Genomic DNA, 13,995 nt, shown 5'->3' with positions numbered 1-13,995 from the left:
TCTCTGAGGGTAGAGGAAGAAACAGCTTCTGCACTTTGCTTTTGGACTGTTCTCCATGATTCCAAAGGGAAGTGCAAGTACCTGCAGCTAATGTATTTGAAGACCCAAGTCTGGATGGATGTGGTTCAGGGACAGATTGGGGGTGTGTGTGCGCAGGATAAGCAATACTTTTACACTGCTTTTCCAGTGAGCTAACTGAAATCACTGGGTATTAGCCACCAATATGCTCATTAAACTTGCTTTTCACACACTCTGATGTGTAATATTAAAGAAACTGTGTTTCTGACGTTGTATTGTCCTTTTTAATTTACTTCTCTGAACTAATAACCAGTTTCTGACAACCCCTATCTAAGTAACTAACGTCCATCAAGACTGAAATGTATTTTTTCATGATATTATTTCTGAATCTAAGTATGAAGTACATTAATATTTTGATGTGACAATAATGGTCACTTTATTACAGACAAAAAGTGACATAAGCAGAGATACTTTCAGTGGGATTTTTTTGTTCCTTAGAAAACAAGCCTCTCCAGGCTTTGCTGAGAACTGTCAATACTGATGTACAAGATTTCAAGTAGTTTTATTAACCAGGCTGAGGCTGTTCAGGGAAGAAGAAGAACAGAGAGTTGTCTACAGGTCTGTGTGGAAGTGTTCTTTTTCCTGTTTCCTGATTTTATCACATTTCTGAAAAATGTGCTTAGCTTTTGAATAAGTCTGTTTCATTTGGTAATGTGCAGACAGATACTAATGATGAGCTAATGTCTGTTTAAATAGCAGAGATGATAGGCAAATGTACTGAAACCTTCCCTTCAAAAGTGAGGAAGAGCAAAGATGTGATAGTATGTATCTTTGGTACTATAAGGTTAACAATGCTGGCTGTAAATTCAAGTTAAAAGGCTCCAACAGAGCTGTTTCAGGGTCAAAAGAAGGGTGTTTTTTGTATCAGCATCTGAGGCAGTAAGCTGATGTGTCCAGCAGAAAGTTTGTGTAGCAAGGGTGGGAGAAGCTGCAGTGTTCCATGTACTTGACCAATTTAGCGCATGAATGCTGTATGTGGGTAAAGTATACAAATGAGCATTGTTATCATTTGTAGGAACTTAAACTATGCATACCTTATAAATAAAAAATTTCAAGGTACAATTTCTAAATTAGAATGGATTTAGTCTCATTTAAATTGCTAATGTGTTGATGCTTTTGTAGTAACTGCAAACTGATGCAGAATATCTATGAAAGCACTACGTAACATTGTACCTGAAAAACTGGACATATGCCGATTATAGAGAATGCAAATCCCTGAGTTCTACCTTGTCCTGAAATATCTGGAAACAAAATTGCCCTGTATGAATATAACAGATCTAGAGTGGTGAGCTGCCAGAAGACAAGCATTAGCATAAAAGTGTCCCCCAGTGAAGCCTGCATCCTTGTGACATGCCTGCTGTGACTGTGCAAATGAGAACTCCTCCCTGCTCTGCAAGCTGTATATACTCTCTTGCTTACCCATTGATCTGGTGTTTATAAAACAGCTGAGACAGAAGTCAGGCCAGGGAGTACATGTGGAACCATGATTTACAAATAACAGTATTATCGAAGAGTTATGTGAATAACTGAAGTTTCAGGTCACTAGTGGACTAAAAAAAAAACAAAACCATTTCTCTATTTTGCTAAGAGTCACACTGAAGTGATATTTGTGAAGGGTTTTCCTCCAGGAACCCATTCTTCCTTCCCTGCCAGGTCAGGGTTTGACTCCTTTCTTTGTGGGGCTGGAGGCTATAGGAAGCACTTAAAACTTTAATTTGCTTGTATTTGAGCATGGATTTTTTAAAAGAAATTAGAGTGGTATTTCCCAGAGGGACTCAGAATAATGTATGTACCCTCACTGTTTGAAATGAGTCTGAATCAGCGTTAGGGTTAAGCACTGTGTAATACCTTGGCAGGCAGAGCATGGCTTATGTGCACTTGCTTTACAGATCACTGTTTGTAGAGCAGCAGCACATTTCATTCATTCATCTAATCTTTTTTACTTCCATCACATCTTACCCGAGCCCAAAGAAATAAAACATTAAAAAAATTCAAAGAAACATTTTTCTATGTTGATTTATTCTCATCTTACTGAAATAATTTCTTTGCCACAGTTGCTCAGGCATTATGGAGTCTACTCCATGTGGTTTGCCACTGAATGTGACAAAAACACAACTTTATTCTAGCTCCACCCATCTTCAACAGGATGCAAAACCCCACTCCATTAACAGAACATGCGTTTACACTTAGTTTAAGCATTTCATATGGTTCATGTCTAATTCTAGGTGACTCTGAGCATATGAGCTTTCATTTACTGGCTTTTAGCTGTGCATCTCCCATGTAAAATTAACTAAATTAAAAATATCTGTAGTTGTATAAAAGCAGAGTGCTTTTTATTCCTGCCTGAAAAGCATCCCCTGGTGTCACAGCTTGCAGCCCTTTCCACATGCATCATTTACTATTGGCTGTACATGTGGCTGGAGCCTGGGGGCCTGTTGCCCTCAGCACTGCAGCGAGCGCTGGTGCTGGGAGGGAAGCAGCAGGGCACTCCAGTTGCTCAGCCCAACATCAGTCCCTGTTTGAGAGGCTGCCTGTTAGGGACAGAAGGAAGGCCAGTGGAGGCCGTAAGTAGTCCTGGCGCTTCTGTTCACTCATGATATATGGTTCCACTAAGCACTCTGTATCTGAGGGGTCCCTACTTCTCAGTTGCTTAGTTATTCCACGCTCACTGGATGATGATGTATTTGTTGTAGAAGTAGCATGCCCTGTGTGGGTTTTATTTATCAGTGTTTCATCTGAAGCATTTCTCAAAATTCCAACTGTTGTTCCATTTCCTAACCTTCTGTATTGTAAAAACAGATGATCTGTAAGATAGCAGGCCACCACTTGAGATGAGGCTGCTTGGCTTTTGGGGTTGTTTGACTGCCTGGGGGCTGTGGACAGTCTTGGTTAGTTTGGCTTTTATCAGCCCTTGTGCTGAGTGTAGGACGTGGAGCTGTCTGTTGGCGGTTCCCCCAGCTCCTGGTTCCCCTGCCAGTGTGGCCTGGGCATGTGGTGGGGAAATAGGGGAGAGCTGTAGACTGCCAGGAAGGCCTTGGGGGAGGGCCCTGCACACTGCACTGTGGGGTCCTGCTGGGATTTATGCTTGGAGAAATGATTTTCTAGAAATAATCTGGTATCGGGCAGCCTAGGTGAGCTCACTCTGCAAGCAGTACTTAGAGCAGATTGGCAGACTGCGAGCAGTTTCTACAAGGCTTCCTAGATATTCCAGTGCAGCAATGCAGGTGCACTGACGGAGTATCAGCTTATGGCACGTTTGCAGGATCAAACTGCAGACCTTGGCTTTGACAGGTATGATGGAAGAATAAAGTTTATTTGAGAGCAGTAATGCATGTGCTGAGAGGCCTGACTGCTTAAGCAGCACCTGATCTCTTATCTGAAAAGCAAAGGCATGCGGTGGAGCGAAGATGTTTGATGTGCACAGGCATGTCAGTTGCTCGCTGCAGATATTCCTCTGGGTGCATGAAAGAACTCTAACCTTTGTCATGATTCATTTGCACTGTAGCCCGCATCTGAAAGTGATGGTGGTATGTATTATCCTCTGGATCTTGATGTTAGATCACTGTGAGTCATTTGGAGTCTTTCAGCAGAGTAATGCAGGAAAAATAATGTACGCACGTTCTTTGGGAACAAGGAATGAAGCCTCTGAAATCTGTTTCTTAAAAAAAAAAAATGTGCGGTTTGTTTCTATGTTTAATTTCTATCATAAAAATTGATGCAGCTTTGTGTAAAACTGTACATGCAGTGCAGTTCCTGAATCCATGATTGTGATCCTGCCCTTCTTTCTTTAGTATTACATTTCATGGTCTGCTGAAATCATGTTTGGGGGATAAAAATAGTATATCTTCTGGTTTTTGGCATCCAACCTCTAATTTACAAATATAATTTATGCTAATCTTGAAAGTGCTTCTCAGATACTAAGTAAAATGTGTCATCCTTGTTATATGTGTGTATAATTTATTCTGATGGAGAATAGACATTTCAAAGCCATTCCAGCCCTTTATACACAGAACATTTGATATGAGCAGAGGAGCTGCCTGTTCACTGGTCTAAGGGAAAGGAAGTGGTTAAAGAGTCCAAAATAACAGCAGATATTCTCTTAACCCAAAAAAGGCTAGAGGCAATGAGTGATGAACTGCTGTTTGCTCAGTCAAGCCAGCTCATATACAGTCTTTGAGTTAAGTGTTTTTGTTCCTTTTGCATTTTTGCTGTTTGTCAGTCATTTTCATGATAGATTCATAAAAATCTTCCTACAGCATCATAGTTTTTTGTTGTTGGTGGTTTTTTTGCTTGTTTGTTTGTGATTTCACTTTTCTTCCCTCTCTGGTCAGATGGCATCCCTGGTGAATTAGTGGTTCACCATGTCAGAGTGGTACTTCATGGGCAGGCATCTCCTTGGCAGGAAGAGACTTGGCCACCCGCTTGCACAGTTTGCCTTGTAACTCACATTCCTCCTCATTTCTGCACAGGAGCCTGCAGAGAGTCCCCAGCTTACTTACCCCTGAATAACAAACCAGTATTCTTCCTTCTTGCTTGGAAGAGGAGTGAGCAAGCAGCTGTTGTTGCAACAGCTGGTTTGGTTCTCTGGAATTTCAGCACGGAGAAGGAAGGTGACCTGCTGTGGTCCCCAGCTTTGGGGAATCAGAGTGCAGAAAGAGCAAAAGTTCCTTCAAAGATGCTATGCCAGAGTACTTTTCTCTTCCTTCTGTTCAGGAATTCAGTAGTCATACTCAGGTGTAGTTCCATTTTTGAACTTGTGGATACAAAGTCAGAAAGTCTCACATAAGGAGCACGGGAAGAAAAATGGAAACTACAGAAAGATAATAGAAAATACCAAGTGGTTCTTGGTGCCTGAGGCATGAAACTAATCCTTTGTAAGTCCAAACTGATAAGAGAATTTATGGATGAATAATAAGAACAGTGGAAAGTAGGAGGCTGGGAAGAAAATGTAGCTCTAGGGTATTCTGATTTTTCAGGACATAGATATTCCCAAGAATTCTCCTACTAGACTGAGGGATTGAATATTCTCCATTCTTTGCTGTTAAAGAAGCAAAACCTAGGAAAACAAATTTTCACATAACTATTCATTTGTTTTTCAGGAATTAATTCAATTTCTGCCTGGATCAAGTAAAGAAACTTCACAGGAAAGTAAAACCATTATTTGCAATGCTAAGTAGGAACAATGCAAATTAAAAAAGACCACACTGGCTAAGGCAGACAGTCTCTGCATGCTTTTTCCTTGCCATGTACTTTTCAGAAATGTGATGACAAGTTTTTCTTAGGTTTTTAACTAATTTGAAAGTACATTCCAAGTTGATAAGACCACTATGACTCATGGCAAAGCAAGGTAGCAATGACTTTTTTAGTGCTCTGTCCATTTATTTTCTTCATTTATGTTGAGCCATCCGCTATAACTTACCCCCTTGTGTTATGTCCTAAAATGAATAAAGCAAAATTCTCTGTAGTTGTTCAAAAACCTGCATAGTTCAAGTTATTCCATATTTTGGCTTGTTCAGTGCTCCAGTTTCTGCTTGATACAGCAGAGTAAAGCAGAGCACAATAGGCTGAACTGTAGTGTATCTAGAACTGCGACATTTGCATCTTACGTGCAGGCAGGCTGATGGCACAGGTGTGAACAGCAACTTCAGTATGTTTTATTCTAGCTTGTTTCTGAGCTCAGAAGTCTCAGGTGATGGTTAGAACGTATTTTAGAGCTGCAAAAAGACTCATAAGATTCATCAACTGGAGCACCTTGTTTGTATTTTAGAAATGGAAACAAAATACACTAGTAATGATTTAAAGAGGGTTCAACTGTTTTGGCATTTGTTACAATAATTCATTTCCATCTTGAGGGATGGAAAGCTCACCTAGCTCCCATTGCACCCAGGAGGAATTGTGTTATCTGGTAGCACTCCATGGTTTGCAAGAATCTTGTTATGGAGGCACTGGGAAAGCCATGTAATGTGTTCTTCAAAGAAAAACCGCTTCAGAACACTTTTCTTAATGCTGACTGGAGACAGCTCCACCATACTGCCCTTTTTTTCATCCACTGCAGCTGCAATCTCTAGACCTAGGTATATGCCAAGGTGCATTTTCAGCACAAAGTCCACTTTACTTGTGTAACATAAATGATCACATGATTAACTTTGTTATTATTTAAGCCATCTTTTCTTGTAGACAAGCGTCTCTTGCATTTTTAACTTATTTGACTGCTGTACATAATTCTTTGTCAGAGAAGCAGTTGAACCTAGCCAAGTTCAAATTGAAACATCCCAGAGGAATAATCCGAATCTGTATTTCCATATATATTAATAAACTGTTTAATACTTGCAGCAACTCACATAATACAGTTTTGAAATGAGATAGAACCCATTATCGGTACAACGAGGAGCCCAGGCTCTTTCCTGTCAGAAATAATGGAGTGAGATCATCTCTGCAATTATTTTCCCTAGCTGTCTCTATAGTCATTTATGCAGCAAGGTACATATAAATCTTTTTCAGCCTGTTGTGGAGTAGTGGAGCATACACCAGCTCCAGCCAGCTCCTGTGGTTGCAGGCAGGAGGAGTGTAGATACAAATCCTTTAGCACTGTCTGGTTTCATGCTGTACCATCAGCAGCACTGTGCATTGCAAAGCTGCGCTGCACAAGTCCAAATTGAATTGTAGCATGCTGCTGCCAGAAGGCAGGGGATGCAGCATTTGATTTGTGCCATTCTGCTTTTGTACTTGTACTCTGGGCATGAGCCTGGAGGGACTCCATTCTTTTCAGTGCGGTGGAATTCAGTCGGTATAACCGATAAGTGGACTTGGCACTCCACCTGTTATAATGCTTGTGCTTACTAGTCAAACTGTGCTAGGAAACACCCACTGCTTGACATTCAGGCATCATCTCCAGCATAAGTAACAAACCTAAGCCTTTGGGGTCCTGGTCAATGAGCAGGACTCAAGACCAAGAATCAGAGGCTTATATTCTTCAGCTTGGAGTTTACCATGCCCCTTTAGCTGAAGAGAAATAGACTGTCTTTAAATGTGGCTGAAAAGAGGGAAATTGTGTTCTCCTATCTTTGTCCAGTTGCTGAGCAGATGGTCCAGAAGAGTAAGGTGAGATCTACCTCAGCCATTAAGCAGAAGAACAAGATCTGTTCCCATCTGCATCTGCCACCTCTCTCTGGCTACAGGCTGTTTATTCTCAAGTGTAGTGAGCAAGAGAGGCAGAATTTTACCTATGACATCAAAAGGAGTTTGGTAAAGGGTTAAAAAAAAAAAAAAGAAATGGGGGAGGGAAGGAACAAGAAAAGATGTGATTTAATTGTTTTTTGAGTTGCATTTTTATTTCTGGAATATGAGATGCAAGTTTGGCAAAAAAAAAAAAAAGGAACTTATTAAGTACTGTTCTGTGCATTGTTAGGAGAAGACTCAAACCTTTTCAGTGTGATTTCTCTAAGTGCATCCAGGACAGGATCTGTTCTATAATGTGAAGTCTAAGCACCTTCATGCAGAAGTGCAGTAAATGCACTCAGTAAACAGAGTAACCTGGTAAGAATTGTAATGTCAGGCACAAGATGAACTGAAATTTTGTTTGCTAAATATGATTTATACAGTGGACCTAAGGAAGGAAGTGGACTCCCCACCTGAGTTCTTCAGCATGTTTGGATAGTAATCTTTAAACAATGTGGCAGGCACTTTTTGTAGTCTAGCATTAGAGGGTTATATTATTTTCAGAGCCATTTATGAAAGATTAGTAGACGCATAGTTAATCACTAAAATTGGCTGCAGGTTTTTTATTAATCTTCAAATTAATGAGTTCTACCTTTTGATCTTTCTGGCTGCAAATCCCCGTGGAACTGATGCCAATTAGGATTTGGTAATAACTTGGTTTTGAACATGGATTAGTGTGTGTGTGTACATGTAGCATGTATGTGTGCAGGAGGTTTGTGTGTGTGCATGTGGACACATGTCAGTACCTCTGGATGCATCTTTATTTAGAACTGTACAGTTGCTACCAATTTAGAAAGCAGGCCTCTCCATTAACGGAAACTAAAATGAAAATGCAGAGACTTTAGTAAAATAATAAAGATTCTGCTTTACCATACACAAAATTATGCATTGCACAGTGCCAATCTGATGCTTTACGGCAACTGGGTACAACAGTCTGTGTAACCTACAAAGAAGCTGAAGATTTACCATCTGCTAGGGGCAGTATTGGGGAATGAAGTGACCTTACTCACTCTTCAAATGAACTGTTGAGAAATGTGCTTGTCTTTTAGAGAAGGAGATGTTTTCAGCCCAAAATAAATTACACCAGCCCTAGGCAACATCAAGCAGGAAACTTACAGAGGAGCAGATTGACCCTGTTCAGAGCTTTATTCTGTGTGAAGGGGAAACAGGAGGTAATTAGGGCTTTCTGAGACTTTACAGTTCTCATACTGACATCTCTGTGTACCTGCAGTGGTACCATTTCAAACCTCCTTGCAAACAAGGCTGTGTTGATCTGTGTGTGTTACAGGGTTTCTTTACATGGTCACCGAATGGCCATAATTGAAATACGCTGTATGTTAGTGGTATAAGCATCAGTAAGAGCTGTGTTTCAGAACTGATAAGCATGTATGAGCGTAGCAGAAATAATACCAAGTTCTCAGTGCTGCCATCCCCGAAATAGTGTAGTACTTGAAATGACAACACTTGTTTCAGCTGAGCTTTCCTCCTCCTTTACCTGTGTTTCTGAATAGTTGGAGGTTATTTTCTTCCTGCAGTTCCACAGCTCATTGCCTTTTCATCGTCTACACTTGTACCTTAATAGTCTGATGGGGCTCATGTTGCAGCGTTATGTGTTAATTTTCACTTTCCTATATCCCAGAGTAAGTGTTACAGCATTTCTTTCTCTAACCGTTCTTTAGTCTGAAGGGAAATGATTGATTGGGCCCCAAGAGCTTTTTTTTCCCAAGATATTTGTGTGTGTCTGTAGTCAAAGATGAGTGCAAATCAGTGCACAGTGTTGCGTTTCTAAAGTAGTATTCTTTGCCCTACTGGATATCTCTTGTAACCTAAAAACCTTGAGTTAGGAGTTCTAGTGTTTGAATTTAACTCTATAGGTAATTTCAAGTCACAGTGCTATGAAACCTGAACAAAAGCCTTTCTCAATTTCTTCTTGTAAAATCTGGAATGAATGCATAGCGGTCTATCTACGTTTCACTTGTTGGCAACTTACATTGAAAAACTGATTACTGCATTCTAGTAGTCATCTTGGTTTAAGGAAAGTGCATAGCTTGTTTACAAGGCAAAAAGTAGAGTCTACTCTATGCAGGCTGAGCTGAGGCCCTGGTTTCAGGCAAGGCTGAGACAAAGCTGCATCATTTACTTGTGCGTGTATTTTCTCTTACAGCATAGGTGGAGAAGTAGTGAGAGGAAATGAAGGAAGCTACGTGGGGAAGCATTTCCGCATGGGATTTATGACAATGCCTGCTCCTCAGGACAGACTGCCACACCCTTGTTCCAGTGGCTTTGCCGTGAGATCCCAGTCTCTTCATTCTGTTGGAGGAACTGATGATGAAAGTAGCAGCTCTCGTAAGCAGCCACCACCAAAACCTAAGCGAGATCCCAACACCAAATTGAGCACCTCATCTGAAACAGTCAACACTGGAACAACAAGTAAGAGTGGGAAACTACCGGACAGGACCGAAGGTAAACACTATAATTGTTTTGATGAAAGTTCTTATAGACCTAGTGTTAAGATTAGGCAGTTTATAATCTTTTGTTTAAGTGTTATTTGTATGTTTCCCCTGTGCCAGCACAAATATCCTACATCACTGTTCTCCGGGTTTTGGACCAGAAGGTAATTGCCAACCTGTAACATTTCTCACAGAACCATGTGGGGAAGGGAAGGGAGGGAAGAAGATATTGCTGTCAGATAGTATACAGAATAATGTTACTTGCACACCAGCTGAGGACTTACCACTGTGGTTACCAGCACTGTGCAAACTAATGGTTTGGAGAGACTCTTCCTCAGGAAAGAGGTTAAGGACTATCCCTTCCTTGCTCTGAATTACTACAAATGAGCTAACTGATAGGGATCTTATTCTGTTCTTTCATGCTGGAAATGTATTTTGTGTGGCAGTAGGACCACCTGTACTCCCTGCTAGGAGAGATCAGGATGACTCTACTTCATGGTGTGAACTGTAAGGAGGAACTCTTGGCCAAGTTTTTTTGACTGGTTCTGATCTTTCTCACTGAGATATTGAACACCCCTTTTATTTGTTGCTGTAGCCAGAAATACTGCTTAGTTATGCACACACTACAACCCCTTCTAAGTAAATCTAATTTGTAAGGTCACTGGTGATAAGAAAGATGCAAAGGAATGTGTATTTCTGCTGGTAGCACGTATGTCTATGTTTACAAGGATGAACAGATGCTGAACAAAACTGCAGGCATATTTAAGCTGCTGTTGGCAGTTATTTTGCATATGACATTTATCATTTCTTTCCATATCTTGTTCTCTGCGGTACCTCTACACCAACTCCACTGACCAGGCTAACAAGAAAAATCTAAGCATTAAGTAGCTGCCCTTGATAAAAACAGTTTAACTGTGTAGGACTAAAGCTTATGTAGAAACTATTCAGATTAGTGCCACAAACATTTAATATCTCGTATCAGATAGTATTTAAAGTCTTTCATTTAATACAAAACAGAATACAAGTCACAAACTTCTTGATTAAATAGGCTGTGAAGAGTAAAGGTAGGAGCTCTAAAGTTGCTCAAAAGCTAGTTTAAAAAAAATACTGCATTTTGAAATATGTTTACAGTTCTTTAGTATTTACTAGCGCTTTTCCTCCCTGAAACTGCACAACAAGAATCACAGAGGTCAGAGGAAGCTTGTTTTGCAGTGAAAGCAGTATAAAACGGGCTCTAACATTTTCTAACCTGTTTAATGAATATTCCCACGAGTGTGTATTGAGTCACACAGTGTCATTGAGCACTTTGATATAACTGGCCTGGGGATGGGGATAGGATCTGTTTCACATCTACCCTCCAGCCCTTTTCCTCATTTACTGAGAAGCAGGAAACTTTGATGGCCTTTAAAGTAGTAATAATAGTGATAATAGTAATTGAAATATACCCATGTGTTTTACTATCTCACAGAAGCTATGGTAGGCTCCTTAAACAGTCTATATCCTCATGAAACAGTTTTCTTCATCGTTATCATGCAAGATTCTGAAAATTTCCCTTCCTTTCCCTCATCTCTCCCTTCCATCTTAAGTTTGAAACCTAGAACATAATATGTGATCACATTCCTGCTGATAGATTTGAAAGTTTGGAATTGATTGACATTTCTGTTTCCAAGGCTACTTTGCTCTTCCCACACTATGCAGGTTGTGTGATCTATCCCATCGCGTCATGATTTTCAGTGATAGATGAGGTATTATAGCAACGTTCACTTGGCCTCACCAGTATGACCGTGACAATGCCATACGCTCCAGCGAGTATTGGACACCATTGCAGCTCAGTTATTGTAATCAAGAGATGAATATTCATAGTAAGATCTCTGGAAAGAACTGGTGAATGAATAATACTTTATCTCTGTCATGAAAGATAATACCTAAATGTTGCCTTTTAGTGTAACTAAATGCCTTCATGGAGCACTGAGAACCTCTGTGATGCTTAATATATTACCTGAATTCTATTCATCCTGCTAGTTTATATATAGTACAGCTATGGGCACCTTTAGACTATCATGAAGAAGTTCTTGGAGATTTTTGAACTAACAGAACCCTTCAATCATACGGTTATATTCCTCTGTTCAGAACATCTGCCCTTTTTGTCTTGTTTAATACATGCCAGACTTAGAGGGCTTTCCCCAAAGTGTATCGAAAGTAAGATCAGGTTGTAGGATTATTTTGAAGAAAGCAATACAACTTTAAATTTTGAGATACAGCCAGAGATGTTAGAATATAGGGTTTGGATGAACAGGCTGGGCTTCTGAAATGCTTTTCATTCTCTCCTAGGGAGGTTTTTGGGAGCTAAAGTCCAAGAACATACAGATTTGAATTTTAGTTACTTTTGCCTATGTTGTACATACATATTTTGTATATTCATATGTTTCTCTCACACATTTGCATATGCTTGCAGCGTTTTCAGGCTAAATAACTGCAGCTCTTTCCAGAAACTATGGAAAACAATAATGAAAAACCCCATTGTTTCTCCATCAACTGCTGTAGAATATATACAAAGAAGTTGTGAAAAAATTGTTCCGTACTCATTTGTTATGGCAATGCAGTATAATTCAAACTGTAGCATGTACTGTCTGACTCAGTGGCTACTTTCAAAAAGAATTCGCTGCATTTCCTAGGCAACTGGGGACAGCCTCAACACTCACTTTTATTCAGTTTTTTGATAGTGATCCAAGTTCGTACCAACAAAAGCAGTTGCTGATGGTTACTTTTATTCTTTTCATGATTATAGCGAAGTCAAAATTCTGAATTCATTGCATCATAGTATCCACCATAACAGGAGATGATGTTTTGAATATGAGTCTGACTTTACTGCAGAAAAAAGTTGCAGGAGAAATTTGGTCATGAGCTTGGAAGACCTTTTCCTCTTGAAACACAAGTAACATCAGTAACAGCCACAGAGGCTCTGTAAACTTTTCTATAAGTGCTCTCGCTTCCGAATTTTGTGGAAGTCTGAAAATCTTCTAAGTTGTGAGAACACCTATTAACCCTGTCTCATTATGCAGTAGTGTGGTAATGCTTCCGTTTGAGTTTCATCGAGTCTACCTTGGCTGTGTCTGCAAGAGCAGTCTCCAAAGTAAAGGCCTGATTCTCCTTCACTTGACTTCCTTTCAGTTGGTGTGATGCCACACATGCTTTTGCGCCTTCTCTTAAACTTCACTGTTCCTTTTTTACTCTTCCGGCTGCCTCCCATATGCACCCACTGAAAGCCTTCCACCAAATACTTTTCGTCTCTGAAACAGATTTCTAGAAAGTTGTTTTTAGAAATGTAGGCTGGCTTTCTCCAGGGTTTTCAAACCCTGGTAGGAACAGCAGACAAATATACTGTGCCCCTTACATCACACATTGGAAGTGAGAAGTGAACTGAACAGAATTTTTAAATAACATAATTTTAAATAACGTATTTCAGCAAGTAAGGCATATCTAATCTTGATCCTGAGAGTCTTTTTAATGAGAAGATGCAGTTTAACTACTTGATGTACTTTCAGTGCTCAAGCTTATAGAAAAAGGAAATCATAAAACAGTGTAATTGATGAATGTAACCAACCTCAAGTGCTGGCTTTTGATGTGATCCTTGCCTCTCCACAAGAAAGGTTTCCAGACCTACTGCAGCACCTAAATGAACGAAAAGTGACAAGGGAATTGCATTCTAAAACTGTTTTTTGTTAATACTTTCTGAACTTGTTTAGTAATCTGGATGGTGTCTACCTAATATATAAATAAAAATACATGCACATAAAATATGATGTAATTTATGTATACATAATATACATATACATTATGTGTGCATATTATTATACGTATAATGTAAATGCCAGTTGTGTGTGCTTGCATGTGCACATAAACCTGCACATAAATGTCCATTAAAACTCAGAGCTGGATTTTGGAAAATGCTATTTGCTGTTGTGATTTTGTTCCTGTCAGAGCCCATGGAGGTTTAGGTCTGATAACTGAAAATACTGCAGGAATCCCAGCTCTGGAACCCATTCAATTCGTTCAGGGCTTTCCTGCTGAGTGCCTGGTGTGGAAGGAGATAGCCTGCTTCCTGAGCCCATGCAGAGGAAGCCTGTGTGTTGCTTAGCAATCTCTGAAAGTGGGCAACTTGTAGGGAAAATTATCCTCTGGAGAAAAGCAATTACAGTAACTGTAACTGGGGTTGCAGTCCAGCTGGTCTCTCTCATAAATCTAGTTT

General features: G+C 39.9%; 1 protein-coding gene across 1 annotated transcript in view; it reads left to right on the top strand.

Moving 5' to 3' along the window:
* Positions 1–13,995, top strand: part of NYAP2 (neuronal tyrosine-phosphorylated phosphoinositide-3-kinase adaptor 2) — a 100,804-nt gene that overhangs the window by 39,196 nt on the left and 47,613 nt on the right. The window contains exon 2 of the mRNA XM_021393707.1: positions 9,461–9,759. Coding sequence (XP_021249382.1) covers positions 9,461–9,759 — 299 coding nt within the window. The remainder of the gene's footprint in view (positions 1–9,460; positions 9,760–13,995) is intronic.

Source organism: Numida meleagris, chromosome 4, assembly GCF_002078875.1.
Source record: "Numida meleagris isolate 19003 breed g44 Domestic line chromosome 4, NumMel1.0, whole genome shotgun sequence".
Taxonomy (NCBI): Eukaryota; Metazoa; Chordata; class Aves; order Galliformes; family Numididae; genus Numida; species Numida meleagris.
The sequence above is the reverse complement of the archived record's forward strand: the minus strand, read 5'-3'. Positions and strand labels throughout refer to the sequence as shown.